The sequence below is a fragment of the Wickerhamomyces ciferrii genome, contig 00242, assembly GCF_000313485.1.
Source record: "Wickerhamomyces ciferrii WGS project CAIF00000000 data, strain NRRL Y-1031 F-60-10, contig 00242, whole genome shotgun sequence".
In the NCBI taxonomy this organism is placed as follows: domain Eukaryota; kingdom Fungi; phylum Ascomycota; class Saccharomycetes; order Phaffomycetales; family Wickerhamomycetaceae; genus Hansenula; species Hansenula ciferrii.
In genome coordinates this window covers 36174-54120 of record NW_011887498.1, presented here as the reverse complement: position 1 = coordinate 54120, position 17947 = coordinate 36174, and the positions used below count along the sequence as shown (strand labels likewise).

Genomic DNA, 17947 nt, shown 5'->3' with positions numbered 1-17947 from the left:
AATACTTCTATAGAAATCTAAAACCAGCGCTTAACAATTGAATAACAATCAAGATCAATTACAACAACAATCAAATCAACAACAATTAATATTCAATTAATCAATCAATCACCATAAGCTATGGCTGATTCTTCAGACTTATCTCTCCCCATAAAAGAACTTCAACCAATAACATCTTCAATCGCTTCATACCAATACCAAGATTCCACTAATCAATCACAATCAATTCTAAGTTATTTATTATGGGAAATTTCCAAAATTTCTGTTAAAGTATTAGGTTTTTCATTAATCACAGTACCAGCTAGTATTATAAGATTATTATCAACAAATTTTAGTATTACATTAAGTTTTAGTTCATTATTTTTCATCTTAAGTGGTATAACTTTCACATTATTTTCTATATTAAGATATAGAGTCCTAACAAGTTATTCAAGATTTGTTGAAGAACCAAGAACTATCCCTGTGGTTGATCCATATGTTGGTTCTTCAGAAACAGAAAATAAGAGAAGGTTTGGTTCTTATTTGGATGAATTTTTAACTGCAATTAAAATCTTTGGATATTTAGAAAAACCTGTATTCAATGAATTAACAAGATCAATGAAAACTCAAAAATTAATTACAGATGAAATTTTATATGTTGATGAAAAATTAGGTTTTGCTATTGTTGTCGAAGGTCAAGTACAAATTTATTCAAAAGTTAATACTTCAAATCTTAATTCTAAACAAAATGAAGAAATTGGTAATAATAGTCCATTTTCTGAATTTTCAAATGTGCAAGATGATGATCAAAATGAATTAGCAAGTGAAATTTTCATATTAAATGATGAAAGATATCAATTATTAAATGATGTTAAAACTGGGAATCCTTTATCTTCTTTAGTTAATATTCTTTCTTTATTCACTGATGAAGATGAATTTAATGGTATTGGTACTAGTGCAGGTACTATCCCAACCAAGTCACCATTTTTTAAAAATCATGATTTCCATCCAGATGTTGATATCCCGGAATTTAGTTTAGATCATGGTGATGATTTAATTAAAACTCCAAATATTATAGCAAGAGCAACATCAGATTGTACAATTGCAATAATACCAGCAGATTCATTTAGAAGGTTGAAAAAAAAACATCCAAGATCTTCTTCTCATATTGTTCAAATGATTTTAACAAGATTATATAGAGTTACTTTCCAAACTGCTCATAATTATTTAGGTTTAACAAGAGAAATTTTTCAAACTGAAATTAAATTAAATAGTAATGCAAAATTAGAATTACCAAGCTATTTACATAATGGTGTTAAACAACGGTTTAAAAAATATCAAACAACAACAAGTGAAAATAGAGGAAGATCTAAAGATACAAAACAAACTCCACCAACTTCATTTACACCTACAACTAAAAGAACTGATAGTTCAACAAGTCGTACATCTTTGGTTACACCATCATCAAGATTAGAATCTAAAATAAGACCTAAAGCTAAAAGAACCGAATCAAGACATGTTGTTTTAGATTCAAGAGATTCTTTTAATCCAGGTGATTTATTATCAAATGTTCCATTATCAAGAAAAGAATTAAGTTATCAAGCTATTGCAGAAGATGATGTTATAAATAGAAGTTTTAGTGCAGAAGAAGAAACCGAGGATACTTCATTAAGAATCGCATTGGTTGAAGGTATGTTTAAATTTTTGGGGATTGATAAAGAAAATTTATTACCTAAAAAATCAAGTACTGTTACAAGTGCACTTTCAAGTCCAATACCACAAGGAATGGGACTTTTCACAACGTTCCCACAAGAAATGTATACAACAAGAACATCAAATATAAATAATCAAAAAACAAGAACAATGTCAACTACTTCAAATTCAAGATTTTCAATATCAAGTTTTAATGAATTGGAAAATTTAATTGATCCAGAAATTGATTTTGAAAAAGCTAAAAGTGATTTTGCAAATGGTATTGAAATTTTACATATTGAACAAGGTTCTATAATTATTGAACAAAATTCTCGTAATAATGGATTATATTATGTTGTTAGTGGTGAATTAGATGTTACATATACTGATCCTTCTACAAATAATGAGCGGTTATTATATACAGTTAAACCAGGTGGTGTTGCAGGTTATTTAGGTGCTTTAGTTGGTTATAAATCATTTGTTACATTAAAGGCTAAAACTGAAGTATTTGTTGGATTTTTACCTAAAAAAACCTTAGAAAGATTATGTGAAAAATATTTTATGATTTATTTAAGTATTGCAAAAAGTTTAATTAGTTCATTAAGTAAAAAAATTTTAAAATTAGATTCTGCTTTAGAATGGATTCAATTAGATGCTGGTGAAACTTTATTTAAACAAGATACCACGGCTAATGGTATTTATATTGTTTTAAGTGGTCGTTTAAGATCATTATATGAATCAAGTAATAATAATACATCATCATCTACCAATGTCAAGAATAATAATGTTAAAATTCTTGCTGAATATGGTCAAGGTGAAAGTTTTGGTGAAGTTGAAGTTTTAACAGCTGCAAAAAGATCAAGTACATTTATTGCAGTTAGAGATTCAGAAACTGCAAGAATTCCAAGAACTTTATTTGAAATATTAGCAATAGAAAATCCATCAATTATGATTAAAGTTAGTAGAATTGTTGCCAAAACTATAAAAGCTGAAAACAATGATGTAATTATTGATTCAATTACACAAATTCCATCAATTACAAAATTTAAAAATTCAAATAAAAATTATAGAACTGTTACAATTTTACCAATAACTCATGGTTTACCAGTTCAAGAATTTGCATCAAGATTAATTCAATCTTTTAAAAATGTTGATAGATCAGTTATTGGATTAGATCAAGCTTCAACTTTAAATCATCTTGGTAAACATGCATTTGATAGACTTTCAAGATTAAGACAATCAGGTTTTTTTTCAGATTTAGAAGAACGTTATCAAATTGTTGTTTATATTGCAGATACTTCAGTTAATTCATCATGGACCACCACTTGTATTCAACAAGGTGATTGTATTCTGTTATTAGCTGATGCTTTAAGTGATACAAGTATTGGTGATTATGAACGTTTATTATTGAAAACAAGAACCACGGCAAGAACAGAATTAATTTTATTACATCCTGAACGTTATGTTGAACCTGGTTTAGCAAGTAAATGGTTAAAAAATCGTGTTTGGGTTCATTCTCATCATCATATTCAATTTAATACAAATTCAAATGAATTATTAAGATCTGAAAGAAATGAAGCTGGTTATAATACATTTGCTAAAAATATTAAAACAAAAGTTGAAAATTTAAGAACTAAATATGTTGGATCCAAGAATAATTTTAATTCAACTTCACCACATAAAAATGATTTCTTAAGATTAGCAAGATTATTATCAGGTCAAGCTGTTGGATTGGTTTTAGGTGGTGGTGGTGCAAGAGGTTTAAGTCATCTTGGTGTCTTAAAAGCATTACAAGAAAATGGTATTCCAATTGATATGATTGGTGGTACATCAATGGGATCATTTATTGGTGGTTTATATGCAAAAGATTATGATTTAGTTCCAATTTATGGTAGAGCTAAGAAATTTGCAGGTAGAGTTTCAAGTGCATGGAGAACTTTATCAGATTTAACTTATCCTGTTACATCATATACAACAGGACATGAATTTAATCGTGGTATTTGGAAGGCATTTGGAGATAGTAGAATTGAAGATTTTTGGATTCAATATTATTGTAATTCAACAAATATTACAAATTCTACAATGGATATTCATTCATCAGGTTATGCATGGAGATTTATTAGAGCTTCAATGTCTCTTGCTGGATTATTACCACCTGTGACAGATAATGGATCAATGTTATTGGATGGTGGTTATGTTGATAATTTACCAGTTGGAGAAATGAAAAATAGAGGTGCAAGTATTATATTTGCAGTTGATGTTGGATCAATTGATGATCGTACACCAATGAAATATGGTGATTCATTAAGTGGATTATGGATTTTATTTAATCGTTGGAACCCTTTTTCCAAACATCCAAATGTTCCAACAATGAGTGAAATTCAAATGAGATTATGTTATGTTAGTTCAGTTAATGCTTTAGAAAGGGCAAAAAACACACCAGGTATAATTTATTTGAGACCACCAATTGAAAATTATGCAACTTTAGATTTTGGTAAATTTGAAGAAATTTATAATGTTGGATCAATTTATGGTCATATGGTTTTAAAAGAATTAGCAGATACTAATAAATTACCAAAAATTGCAGGTGCAAATGTTTTGGTTGAGAGACAAAACCGTAGTATTCAAAGAAGAAATAGTATTTGAGATATTATTTTGAATAAGCATTGTACATAGTTTTTTTATTTTTATTTATATTATGCAGGGCATTCATTAACTATAATACATCTAAAAAATTCAATTTTATCTCGTGTAGTTTTTGTATGTTGTTTTTATAAACTATTCATCTGATGGAGAACTTATTAGGATAACTGAATCACCTCTAACGAATAAAATTTCTGAATTTTTGGTTGTTGACTATATAAACAATATTAGTATCCACTTCCTCACAACTTTGGTTATTTTCAGTTACATACTTTTAATTCATCACTTCCTTCCTCTATGTCATAGATTGTCTCTATAGCATCACTTAGCACTATATTACAATGTGAATCATAAGCCTAAGACATTGTTAGTATAACTTCTCAATACATAGTATATATCATGTTGTACTCACTTGTAATTTGCCGGTTAATTCTCTAGCACCACGTAATTTGACATATACTTGTTCGTCCAAGAGTAGTCTTATCAAGTCCAAAGGTTCTGAAGATGTTTGTTTGACTTCTGTTTCTGACATTGTTGATCTGATGGTATTGGATACTTCCTTTAGTTTGTTTCCTTTTGATATCGTTTCTCAAATGTTTTGTTGATGGAAAGAAAATCAAATTACAATTAAAATCCGGTTTGAAGCCCCGGGTTTTCAGCTTTCGCGAGAAAAATTGAGATCGAAAAAAAAGTTCATAGTGAAAAATGTCGAAGTGATAAAATTGAATAAAGTCTGTTGAGAGTACAGGTTATTTGAAGAAGTCGCTGTGGTTGAAGATGTTCCAGAACTCCAAGAGACTATTACACACCTCCCGTGTCTGTCTGGCCAGAAAACAGGCACCAAAGAAGAAGGCCAAGTTTGTTCCTAGAGATAAGACTTCAAAATCAACAGCAGAAGTACCATTAAGAATTACACCACCAATTACACCAACTGTTAAGAATTTTGAAGTTTCAGATGATCATCCTCTATGGCAATTTTTCCATGAACAAAGTTACCTAAGACAATTTGATGAATTAGATAAAAATAGTCGTTCATGGACTATTCCAGAATTAAGACGTAAAAATTTTAATGATTTACATAGTTTATGGTATACATGTTTAAAAGAAAGAAATATTTTAGCTAGAGAACAACATTTATTAAATGTTGATTCTGAAAGAGCTGCTCAACCTTATGGTGATTTAGCTGAAAAAGTACGTGAAACCATGTGGAGAATTAGACATGTTTTAAGTGAACGTCATCATGCTCATGAAAGATCACAAGAATTATTACCAGAACAAAAAGAACAAATATTAAATGAATTTAAAGAAAATTTCTTAACTGCTACCAAGGATGAAGAAGTTGAATTACAACAAACTTTAAGTCGTCTACAGTATGCCATTTTCGGTATAAGTGAAATCATTGCAGATAATATTGTTGATAAACATTTTGTTGAAGGTTTAAAATTCATTGCAAATTTAAAACTTGAACGTTATGCTAAAGATCATCCAGATTTCCAAGAATTGACACCAATAACAGATGCTGGTGAAGCTTTTGTCTTGTTCCATTCTGAACCAACAACTAAAAGTATTACTGAAAGTATTGAAAGTGTTAAAAATTTAAGATCTAATAATATTAGAGTTGATAAATTATATGAAATAGAATCTGTTACTGAATTTGTTAATAAATTGGTTGATGAATCACAATAGGAATCTCTTTACATATATAATATATTGTATATAGGCAAATAATAAATCATTTTGTATATTATGTTAAGAATATGAATAAATACTTGTAGTTGTATCAATTTTCAACTTTAATAGTTTTTCTTCTTTTAGGTCTACCTGTAATTGAATATTCAATTTCTAATTCAGGTTTAATATTTGTAATTTCTTCTTCATCTTTAATTGGGGTTTCCTTCTTGATAATTTTTTCTTCAATTTTAACTATTGATGAACCATTTGTTTCACTAATTTGATTTAACCCATTATTTAAATCTTTCAAATCAGCTGCAAATAACACAGATTGAGCCCATCCAGCATAAGGACCCCAAATATTAATGAAAAATTTCCTTACAATTTCATAAGTCTGCTTTGTTACAGTATCACCTTTTGATTTTAATTTATAATCTCTTTTAGCAATTTGATAAACATGAGTATCAACTGGAATGGCATCATGTTTATCTAAAGACATTAAACAAACACAATCTGCAACTTTTGGACCCACACCTGTGAATTTTATTAATTCTGAATGAGCTTCTTCATATGGTAATGAACGTAATTTGAATAAATCTTGTTTAGATTCATGAACCATTAAAGCGGTTTTATAAATATATTTAGCTCTATAGCCAAAACTTAAATTTCTTAATTTCTCTTCTGTACCCTCTTGTGATAAAATTGATGGAGATGGGAATGAATAATAATCTATACCTTCATGATTAATTATAAAATCACCAAAATGTAAACATAAATTATCACACATTTGACTGATTCTTTTGATATTATTGTTTGAAGAGCAAATAAATGAAATCAGGTTTTCCCATGGATCTTGTCTTAGCATTCTAACACCTTCGAAACCAATAGCATTTTTATTAAAATTCTTATCACTTATTGACCATTTATCATATAGATCTAGAACTTTAATATCTAGATTGAAATAGTCTTTAATGAGTTCAAATGTTTTGGTAGATTCTGGATAGCTAGCATAGTGTAAATCATCACCTGTTTGCTTCAAAAACAGTACGTTTTTCCCTATAGAACATGACCAAACGTTATTAATATTCTTCCATCTATCAGTTTCGCGTTAGTATTAATTCCATAGTACTAAGATAAGCTGAACACTCACCTGAAAGCCTGTCCACACCTCAATACTTTAGCTAGTGAGAGTTCCTTAGCTGATACTTTGGTGATGCTCCAGTTCAGCTGTGTCATTTTCCCTGTCTAAATAGAGTTCCTTCCTCTGCCTAAAAGTGTTTTCCCTTCAAAGCTCACACACTTCTGCTTCAACAACTTCACGATTTTGTTACTCGTCACTTTTTTTTCGTGAAGGGGAATTAAAAACTTTAACGCTGTGCTAAAATCATAAAAGAAGCTGAGGATCCACAAGTCAAAAGACAAGTCAAAAGGGTGGTTTTACATCAACAGCTCAGTTCGTGAAAAAATTGCCTGCCATCTGTGGATATTGAGTGGCGGTAAAGGGAAAAGAGAGTTAGGCAGCGGTTTCATCAGGTTATATCCAAGAGGAAACGGTTTAGCAGAGTTTTATTCAAAAAGTCAATATTCCACCATCAAAAGTCCTTTTTTTATTGTATGAAGTCAGATTGGATCCAGTGGATGATCCCAGATAGTATATGAACTTCATCAGGGTTTCCAAAAGTGGTTGTTTCTATACTGTGTCAAGCACGGTAAGATCAAAGAAACTATTATCGCCTCCATACATTCAATTTAAATTAACCAGTTATCAATATAGACATATGGACGCTACAAGGTTTTATGGAACTTCAGTGAAGAAAATGAAGTTGGAATCAGGTGTTACCTCTTCACCAGCCAAGAAGAAATTAGAAGATGCTGATATACTAGCTTTAGAAGAATCTTTTTCTGATGGATTTAGTGATGATGGTTCATCATTAGAGTTAAAACATGTTCAACCAGCAGTTAAGCAAAGTCCTGTAAAGGCAAGAAATAAAGAATTCGAACAAGATTTCAATTCTGATTTTACAGATGATGATGTTTTTGAAATTGATGAAGTGCGACCAAAAGAGGAAGTTGATAGTGTACCACCACCACCACCAACATCACAATCAAAAATATCTGCTTTATTACAAGATTTTTCATCTCCTATAGATAAATCATCACAAAAAATCAAAATATCACAATTAGGTAAAACTTCTGTTAATGAAGATATTAAACCATTACCAAAACTGACACGTTTTATAGATGAAGATGATTTTGATGATAGTTTTTTCCAAGATGATTCAGATATTCCACTAGAAGCACCAAAAATTGAAAATAAAAAACTACCATTCTTGAAACCAGGTGGTATTGAAAGAGCTTCATCTTCAATTGCGTTCACTTCTTCACCATCATATCATAAAACAGAAACCGTTTATAAAAGAGTTTTAAACCCACAAAGTAACAATAATACTAATGAAGCAATTAAAAACATTAAATTATCACAAGATGCCAAAAATTTAGATTTACAAACTATTTTTGACTCATTTGAAGAACATTCAACAAATGATGCATTCCCATCATTATCAAAACATAACGAAGATGCCAATAAAGAAAATAAACAATTATACCCAAACGTTCCAGTTTCAGAACCAACAACTAATAAATCAAAAGACTTGTATCCATCAATGGATAGTTATAACGAGAGACATGGAGCTCCACAACAAATCAAAAGTGAAACATTGTTAAATTCACCCCCACATGCCACTATTCCAAACTTGAAAGAATCGACTACTGAACCTATACCAAAATATGAGGATCAAGGTGTACAAGATTTTTTCAAACCAAAATTTGCAACAAGTAAATTTGAAACTAAATCAGAAACAAAATCAATACCCAATTTACTTAATAGACCTAAAAAAAGAAATGCAGAACTTCTGTTATTAACTCAAAGACCAACAATTCATCATGAATTACAAAATGAAATTTCTGGTGAAAGATTTGCTAGTACTACATCAAGATCAAAAATTGGTGATACACCACCAATTAAAACTGTACAAACACTGACATTAAGTGAAGAGCAACAACATATTATTGATCTGGCAAAAGAGGGAAATAGTTTATTCTATACAGGTTCTGCTGGTACTGGTAAATCTGTTTTGTTAAGAAGTATGATTAAAACAATGAGAAATATACATGGACCTGGTCAAGTTCATGTCACGGCTTCTACAGGTCTTGCTGCTTGTAATATTGGTGGTATTACATTACATTCATTTGCTGGCATCGGATTAGGTAAAGAGAAAACTGAAGAATTAATTAAAAGAGTTAGAAAAAGTAGGAAAGGTAGACAAAGATGGCAAAATTGTAAAGTTTTATTTATTGATGAAATTTCTATGATTGATGGTAAATTATTTGATAAATTAGATTCAATTGCTAAAGCTATAAAAAGAAATGATGAACCATTTGGTGGTATTCAAGTTATTGTTTGTGGTGATTTTTTCCAATTACCACCAGTTTCAAAAAGTGATGAACCAGCTGCAATTTTTTGTTTTGATTCAAGAGCTTGGAAAGAATGTATTAAATTAACAATTACTTTACAAAAAGTTTTCAGACAAAAAGGTGATATGGAATTTATCACAATGTTGAATGAAATGAGATTAGGTAAAATTTCTACAAAATCTTCAGAAAATTTTAGAAAATTAGAAAGAAATTTACCACAAAGTGATGTTGAACCTGCTGAATTATATAGTACTCGTTATGAAGTTCAAAATGCAAATAGTTTAAGATTAAGACAATTACCATCAGAAATTAAAACTTATACAGCATTTGATGCTGGTTATTTAGAAGATCCAAATCAACGAGAAAAATTTTTATCAAATCTTATGGCTCCAAGAGTTTTAAATTTGAAAAAAGGTGCACAAGTTATGATGATCAAAAATATTGATGAAACTTTAGTTAATGGCTCATTAGGTAAAGTTATTGATTTTATTGATCAAGAAACTTATTTAACTTATAGAAATTTACGTGAAGATAATTTTATGGATAATTCTGAAATTGAAAAAGCTATAGAAAAAGTTAAATTTAATCCAAGAAATGAATCAACTGAAGAAGGTCCACATCCAATATTAGAAGATACTGTATTTGATTTTTTAAATGATTTTAAATCTGAAGATCCAGAAATTAAGGAAAATATTGAAATGAAAAAACAATTAATGAATCAATTACATGAAAGTTCAAGAGGGAAATTATTACCATTAGTTAAATTTTTAACACCAGATGGACAAAGTAGAACTATTTTGGTTCAACCAGAAATTTGGGAAGTTTCAGATGAATTTGAAAGACCATTAGTCACCAGAATGCAAGTTCCATTAATCTTGGCATGGGCTTTATCAATTCATAAATCTCAAGGTCAAACATTACCAAGAGTTCGAGTTAATTTAAAGAAAATTTTTGAAAAAGGTCAAGCTTATGTTGCATTATCAAGAGCTGTTTCAAGAGAAGGTTTACAAGTTTTATTTTTCGATGAAAAAAAAATTTGGGCTCATCCAAAAGTTATTGAATTTTATAATAGATTAAAATCTGCTCAAGATGCAAGATTAGAACTTGAAGGTAATAATGTCAATAGAAGTATTGACTTAGAACAAAAAGATATTGAAAGAGCAATGGCTAATGCACATTCTTCTAGATCTCAGAGTGAAGCTTATCATGATCCTGATTTTGAATCTGAATCTGAAAGTGACGGCAAAGAAGCTTTTGTTGATGCATCAAGTCCAAGTCAAATGGGGGTTAAAGATTTACCATATATGACTCAAGATGAATCAAATGATAATATAATTGTTAATAGACGGAACTTTAGGAAGAGAGCTGAATGAACTGTTTGATGGTGTTTAATGAATTTGTTTTATTATGTATATAGTTTGTTTTGTTTTACAATTTGGACAACTAATAATAACTGATCTACAAGTAGAAGCTTTTTTAAATGCATTTATATATAGTCATGATCATCTCAGAGATAATTCCATATCTAAAGAACTCCATTGTGCAATAACAATCTGACTATTCTTCACAGGACAAATTTTTAAAATTTTTGATAATAAATTTAATTGTTTTTTTAAAATTTCTTCAGGAATACCTTGTTCATAATCATACCAATCTGGTGAGAAAAATTTCCCAACTTGGAAAAAAATCAACCAATTATCATTCAATTTATCTCCTGTGGTTTCTTGATCAAATAAAATGATTGAACTTTCATAAGCAAATGAGAAATCATTATTAACTAAAGAATTCTTTATACAAAGAATTTTCAAATCAAATGAATCAATTCTTTTCATATCAAGACCTTGAGATAAATTTTCAGATATTTGATATAATTTTTCAAATTTTAAATAAGCATGTGGATTCAGTTCTAATATTTTTTCAATTATAATTGAAGAATCTTGAAATTTTAATAAATCTCCAGGGACAAGAGGTTTGTTTTTATGGAAATATAAAGAAAATTTTGAAATTTCATCAATTGAATCAATTAATTTTTGTAAATTCATGATTTTGGATGAAGGATTATTAACAATTTTTAAAGCATTTGAAGCATTAAGAATTTCACCTCTATTTTTAGAACCATTTGATGCTTTTTTAAAACATTTCCAAAAAAAATCAATGATTTGATCTTCTTCAATATTATCTGATGATAATAAATTGAAAAGTTTTAACGATAATAATTTTGATATGATTAATTTATTATATTCTTGTAATTCTAGGTTTGTAAATATTGATTGTCTTAATACAAATAATTGATTAATTTCTTGTTTTGTTGTCTTGGGGTTGATTTGATTTTCAAGTATTGATTGGAATAAAGATAATTGACTTTTATGATTGTTTGAAACTAAATCTAAGGATTTCAATGAATTGTTATAATATTTAATAGTTTTAGCAGAAATTGATAATTTTGCTAATTTTAAAACATTTGAATCATTTGAATATTCTTGAATTTGAAGGATTAATTCATTTATTAAATTTAATGAAATTTCTGATAATTCTTCATAATTGTAAATGATGTTTAATGTTTGATTTATTAATTGATCTTTTGGTTCAAAAATTGGTAATATTTGGGTAATCAATTCCAGAATTAATTTTAATGATTTGAAAGATTTTGGTTGATTAGTTTCCAGATATGATAAAAATGATTCAGGTTTAACATTTTGAATTAATGAAATTAATGGAGTCTCAATTAATTTTGTTGAAATTTCAATAGGTTTTATAATTAAAGAAATTTTAGAAATTTCATCAATTTTTTCAAAATTTTGTAATGATAAATTCTGATCTAAGCTAATTTTTAAATAATATTCATATGGTATTATTATACCATTATACCAATTTTGAAAATTTTCATCCTGGGAAACTAAATTAAATAATAAATCTTGTGAATGAATAATTGGAATAATTTGTAAAATTTTACGTACTCTTGCCTTAACAAAGTTTGTATAATTATCATCTGAAAACCCAAATTTTGAGCTTTGTTCATTAAGATATTTTTGCAATTGAGTTGTACGACTTATTAAAATTTCATTTGATAATTGTAAAAGATCATGTAATTCAAATTCATTTGATATGAATTCTTTAATGAAATCTAAATTTTGTATAGGTTCAACATCATTAATTGATTTGAATAAATTGACAATATCATCACATGGTGTTAATTCAGGTATTAATATTAACAATATTTGTAATAATATATGGGTTTCAATATTATAATTTGTTAATAATTTGGATAATTTGTGTAATGAACCTTTTGATGCTAATATTGAAGCAGCAAAAATGACTTGATGATCTAGGTTTTCACTCATTTTTGGGTAATTTTTTTCTGTAAGCAGCAATGATTAACCTGAATATACCTTCTCTTATCACTTTATAACCAACAATACCAACAATTCCTTGTAAAGTATCCAAATCTTATGAGACTTAGTTGAAATTGCTTATTGTTTTGATGTCAACTTTGATGATCTAAAAACAATTTGGATTTTGGTGTTTGGATGTGATTTTAATTGAAAAACAAAAAACATCAACAATTATATCAAATTAACACCAAATTACAATCAACAATCAACATTTCTATTATTTCAATATCTAAGTCTGTGTCTTTAATCATGGTTCTTTCTACTCCCACTGCCATTAATGACGCTTTAGAAGAACGTGTTGGTTCAACAAGAATATTCAGCACAGCAACTTTAAATTATACAAATGTATCAAATGAAATATCATCAATTCAATTAGATTTATATAATGGGAAATTACCAGATTTAAGAATTGAAGAATTATTTAAATTAAAACAAGATTTAATTAATAAATATTCTACCGCAAAGACACAAATTGATCATTCTAAATTAGAATATGAAAATTTAATTAGTGAAAATGATCAATTACAATCTTATTTTTCACAAGATTCAATATCAGAAAGGAAAGCTCTATTATTTAAAAAATTTCTGGAGACAAAGAAAAAAATTGAAGAATTAAATAAAAAACAATTTGAAATTAAAGATATTAATAGAATTATTGAATCTTTTAATAGATTACAAGAATTACAATATACTTCGGATGAACTTGATGAAATATTTGGTGATGATGCAGAATTGATTAAAAATTCACCAGGAGTTTCCAAGAGAAGGGCAATTATAAAAGTTGAAAAAGAGAAGAAGGCAACTGAGGATAATGATGTTGATATCGATAAAGATGGAAATGATGATAGAGATGAAACACCATTTTTCGAAGAACAAGAAGTTATAAAATATGTTTTTAAAGCTAATTTAAATAATTCAGTTGATAAATTAAAAGAGATTCAAATGAATTTACAAAAACAATTGAATCAATTTGAAAAAGAGATTAAAGAGATTAAATTAGATTATATTAATGATGTAAAGAAATTTGAAGCAATTAGAAAGATAGTTGGGTATGAAGATGAACAACCAGAAGAACAGGAACAACTAGAACAACCAGAACAAGAAGAACATGCACCAGTGGTACAAGTAGTTCCTACTGAACAAACACAACTCCCAGTAGAACAAGATGAAGATGAAGATGAAGCTTTGTATAATGAATAAATGTCTTATGTAATTAATTATGTAATATAAATGACCAAATCTTCGCGAATTTTTTTAGTTTTCAGTTTTTTTCGTTCACCCACAAATTAATTTAAAAAAAAGTACGTCAACAAATGAAAGAAAATAAAATTGAATGAAAGAAATTGAAAAGAATCATATTTATTACTAGAATTTATTAGAATATAGGTTATATCTGGGATATTTATTAGAAGAGACTAGATAAGGAATCATCACACAGTGTTACAATTACACAATCAGTTAACTATCAGTACCACCATCTCTCAATCTGGAGTTAAGAGAGTCAAGAGTATCTCCAGACCCCATATTAATTGAGTCATATTGGAAGAATTGAAATATTTCAACAACAACATCAACACAACACAACACAACTCAAACACAAACACATAAATGGCTGTTCAACAAGTCAAGAAGGAGAAACCTTCAAATGGACCTCCAAAGACGTATGTATTACTATTCCTTGCTTCATATATTTTCATTAGTACTAACCATTCATTACAGAAAAGTTATTAGAGCTCCAGGTTCTCAAATTGAAAGAGTCGCTCAAGCTTGTGATCGTTGTCGTTTAAAGAAAACAAGATGTGATGGGAAAAGACCTCAATGCTCTCAATGTGCCGCTGTTGGTTTTGAATGTAAAGTTAGTGATCGATTAAGTCGTCGTGCTTTCCCAAGAGGTTATACTGAAACTTTAGAAGAACGAGTACGTGAATTAGAAGCTGAAAATAAAAGATTAACTTCCCTATTAGATCTTAGAGATGAACAAATGGAATTATATAACAAGTTGGAAAATAATAATCAAGATCAATTACAACAACAACAACCATTAAGTTCTTCAAATTTATCTTTATTAAATAAAGGTCATGATCAAAATCAATCTCCAATTACCAAGAATCCTTCTTTATTAACTGAATATATAGATCATGATCCAAAACATGTTCATTCAGGTCCTGGTTGTTGTGCAAATTATCCTCATAGTGTTAATGAACGTCCTGTTTCCATTGCAGGTTCTGTTGATTTAGATAATGGTTATTTAACTGATGATGATGCTTTGTCATTCAATCATGATAATGATTGGAATAATCATAACAATAACTCACACTACAATCACTTCAATAATAATCCAAATAATGTTAGTTTTGAACAAAATCAAGCTCCAGGTTTACCTGCAGCTATGGCAATTGCTAAAATGAATAAATCAAATAGTAAACAAATTCAATTAGCTACATTAGTTGCAATGGCAATTCCAAGATCAACAGAAGAAACTTTATTTATACCAAGTTTATTAAGTAAAATTGGTGAAGTTCATGGATTAGATTCAAAAACTTGTTTAACCACAGCAAGTGCAATGGCTTCATTAAAAGAAATCCCAAAAATAAATTCCAAGATAATTCAAGAACGTAATAATATTATAAATTTTTCAAATATAAATTTTAAAACTATTTCCAAGGCTGAATCAAATTTATTTTTTAATAATTTAAAATTACCACCAAAATTTCATTTAGATCAATTAATTACTATATATTTCCAAGAATGGGGGTTAATTATTCCAATTATTGATAAAAATGATTTCTTAAAACAATATGTTTCATTTTCTCAATCATTTGAAAATAAATTTAATGATAATAATATGGTTCATAAAGAAAAATTTGGTGCTATAATGATTTTAATAGTTCAGTTAGCTTTATTATGTCAAAAAAATCAAAATAATTCTTCAAATTCACCAAAAAGTGATAATTCAGATCCGGGATCTAAATTTGGTGATGCTGATAAAGATCAAATTTTATATTATGATTATTTAATTCATCAATTAATTAATTCATCAATAACATCAACTTGTTCAATTCAATCATTACAAATATTAAGTTTGGCTTTATTTTATTGTTTAAATACTGGTGATGTTATAACAAGTTATAATTTACGTGGTCGAGTAATAACAATGGCTCAACAATTAAGATTACATAGATGTCCTTCCGCTGTTTTGGGGAATAATGGGTCTACTGTGTCAAAATTTCATCAAGCTGAAAGACGTATCCTGTTTTGGTGTATTTATACATTGGATACATTTGCTTCATTACAATTAGGTGTTCCAAGATTATTAAAAGATTATGAAATTGAATGTGCTTTACCATTTGGTAATGATAATTTAGATGATGATAATAATATTAATATTTTGATTGTTAATAATAATCAAATTCCATTAGTTGGTAAAGTTTGTAATTTATCATTAGCTATAATGAGATATTCAAAAGTTTTAGGTAATGTCTTGGACTCAATTTTCAAGAGACATAATCATTCATCATTTGATAATTTCCAAGAATTAACTTTAATTCATGAAAATTTATTGGATTCTTGGAGAAGAGATTTACCAAATAATATTAAATTTGAATTAGATGTTAATGGATTACTCAAGAAAAATTCAAGTTCAAAAAATAATGATAAACAATTATTATTAGTTTTATTATATTATAGTGCAAAAATTCTTATACATTTACCAGTTATTGCATCAGAAGTTAGTAAAAGTCGTGGTTCAGCTTCTCATATTGTTATTCAACAATGTACTTTAGCTATATTAAACATTTTATCTGATTTATATTCTAAAAAGACTTATTATATCCCAATCCCAATGAATATTTCAAGAATTAAATCAAGATTAAGTTTATTAAGTGCAAAAGGTTCATTAGAATATACAAGAGGTGGTGCTTTATTCCAAGAATCTAAATCAATTTTACAAAATATTATAAATGAATTGAAAAATGAAAATATAAATGAAATTCCTGGTAATTTATCCAAGAATTGTGTTTCATTACTTGAAAATGCAATTGAATCTATATTAGCTTCACCAAACTCGAATTCATCATCAACACCAACACCTTCAAATAAAAGATCAACTTCAGAATTAAAGAAGAAAGGAACAGGAAATACTCTATCACCTTTGAAAAATGGTGTTGAAATTTCAAGATCTCGTGCTTATTCACATAGTGCAGCTTCAAATCAAAGTTCAACAGGAATTAAAACAGAATCAAATGAACAATTATCAAATATGTTATCACAATTAGATAATATCCCACCAATTTCTTATGATTCAAGTACCGCGGCTCAAAGAGTTCCTGTTAATAGACAAAGATCTGTTAGTATTTCATATCCAACAAATAATAATAATAGTAATGGTAACTTCATACCATCACCAAAAGATCAAACAACTTCAAATAGTTTTATTAAAAATCCAGGACAATTTCCTTCTCAACAACCACAGAGTAATAGTGGTGATAGTAATGGTTCTTTAGAAGATCATCAATCTGTTGATTATGATTTTGGTGCAGATGGTTCATTAGGTTTAGCTCCATGGTTAGATTTTGATTTGAATGGGTTTGATTTTGGTGGATATAATGTTAATGTTAATGGTGAATTAACACCAAGTCAACAACAACAGCAGCAGCAACAGCAACAACAACAGACTTCATCATCACATACTTTTAATTCATTTGATTTCCAACACTTTAATAATGTTACTACACCAGGTTTAACAGATTCAAATATAAAATTAGAACCAAATTTAACTGGTAATTCTACAAGTTCATTTGGTACACCAATAAATACATCACATTTAATTCCAAATCAACAACAACCTCCAGTTCAACAACCTCAACAACGTCAAAGAAGTGGTAGTTTATTTGATTGGCAGAATTCAAATTTAGGAGTTTGATTAATTAAACTCTTGTTACTTTAGAAAAAAAAACTGTTTTGATTGATTTATTTATTTTGTTTATTATTTAGTTTTAATGTTTCATGTAATTATTGATATCCATTGTAAGACAAGTACTACATATCTAGTATTATATACACGTTGATTTTAATATCACCCCTTGTATACTAGTTAA

General features: G+C 28.2%; 7 protein-coding genes across 7 annotated transcripts; 4 read left to right on the top strand and 3 right to left on the bottom strand.

Annotated features, from left to right (window-relative positions):
• Positions 1-120: 120 nt before the first annotated feature.
• On the top strand, positions 121-4317 carry NTE1 (lysophospholipase; the record flags this gene model as incomplete). The annotated part of the gene is made up of 1 exon (XM_011273481.1): positions 121-4317. The coding sequence occupies one exon, from the start codon at positions 121-123 to the stop codon at positions 4315-4317; it is 4197 nt and encodes a 1398-aa protein (XP_011271783.1).
• A 132-nt stretch (positions 4318-4449) lies between these two features.
• On the bottom strand, positions 4450-4846 carry LSM3 (U4/U6-U5 snRNP complex subunit LSM3; the record flags this gene model as incomplete). The annotated part of the gene is made up of 3 exons (XM_011273480.1): positions 4450-4527; positions 4587-4670; positions 4775-4846. 3 exons carry the CDS (start codon positions 4844-4846, stop codon positions 4450-4452), a joined length of 234 nt encoding a protein of 77 aa, XP_011271782.1.
• A 245-nt stretch (positions 4847-5091) lies between these two features.
• MRPL4 (mitochondrial 54S ribosomal protein uL29m) lies at positions 5092-6000 on the top strand (the record flags this gene model as incomplete). The annotated part of the gene is made up of 1 exon (XM_011273479.1): positions 5092-6000. The coding sequence occupies one exon, from the start codon at positions 5092-5094 to the stop codon at positions 5998-6000; it is 909 nt and encodes a 302-aa protein (XP_011271781.1).
• Positions 6001-6094: 94 nt separating this feature from the next.
• OGG1 (8-oxoguanine glycosylase OGG1) lies at positions 6095-7221 on the bottom strand (the record flags this gene model as incomplete). The annotated part of the gene is made up of 2 exons (XM_011273478.1): positions 6095-7072; positions 7162-7221. The coding sequence occupies 2 exons, from the start codon at positions 7219-7221 to the stop codon at positions 6095-6097; spliced, it is 1038 nt and encodes a 345-aa protein (XP_011271780.1).
• A 542-nt stretch (positions 7222-7763) lies between these two features.
• On the top strand, positions 7764-10832 carry PIF1 (DNA helicase PIF1; the record flags this gene model as incomplete). Its single annotated transcript, XM_011273477.1, has 1 exon — positions 7764-10832. One exon carries the CDS (start codon positions 7764-7766, stop codon positions 10830-10832), a length of 3069 nt encoding a protein of 1022 aa, XP_011271779.1.
• A 129-nt stretch (positions 10833-10961) lies between these two features.
• On the bottom strand, positions 10962-12800 carry SEC39 (Sec39p; the record flags this gene model as incomplete). The annotated part of the gene is made up of 1 exon (XM_011273476.1): positions 10962-12800. One exon carries the CDS (start codon positions 12798-12800, stop codon positions 10962-10964), a length of 1839 nt encoding a protein of 612 aa, XP_011271778.1.
• Positions 12801-13100: 300 nt separating this feature from the next.
• On the top strand, positions 13101-17772 carry CAT8 (DNA-binding transcription factor CAT8; the record flags this gene model as incomplete). Its single annotated transcript, XM_011273475.1, has 2 exons — positions 13101-14038; positions 14571-17772. 2 exons carry the CDS (start codon positions 13101-13103, stop codon positions 17770-17772), a joined length of 4140 nt encoding a protein of 1379 aa, XP_011271777.1.
• Positions 17773-17947: the final 175 nt, after the last annotated feature.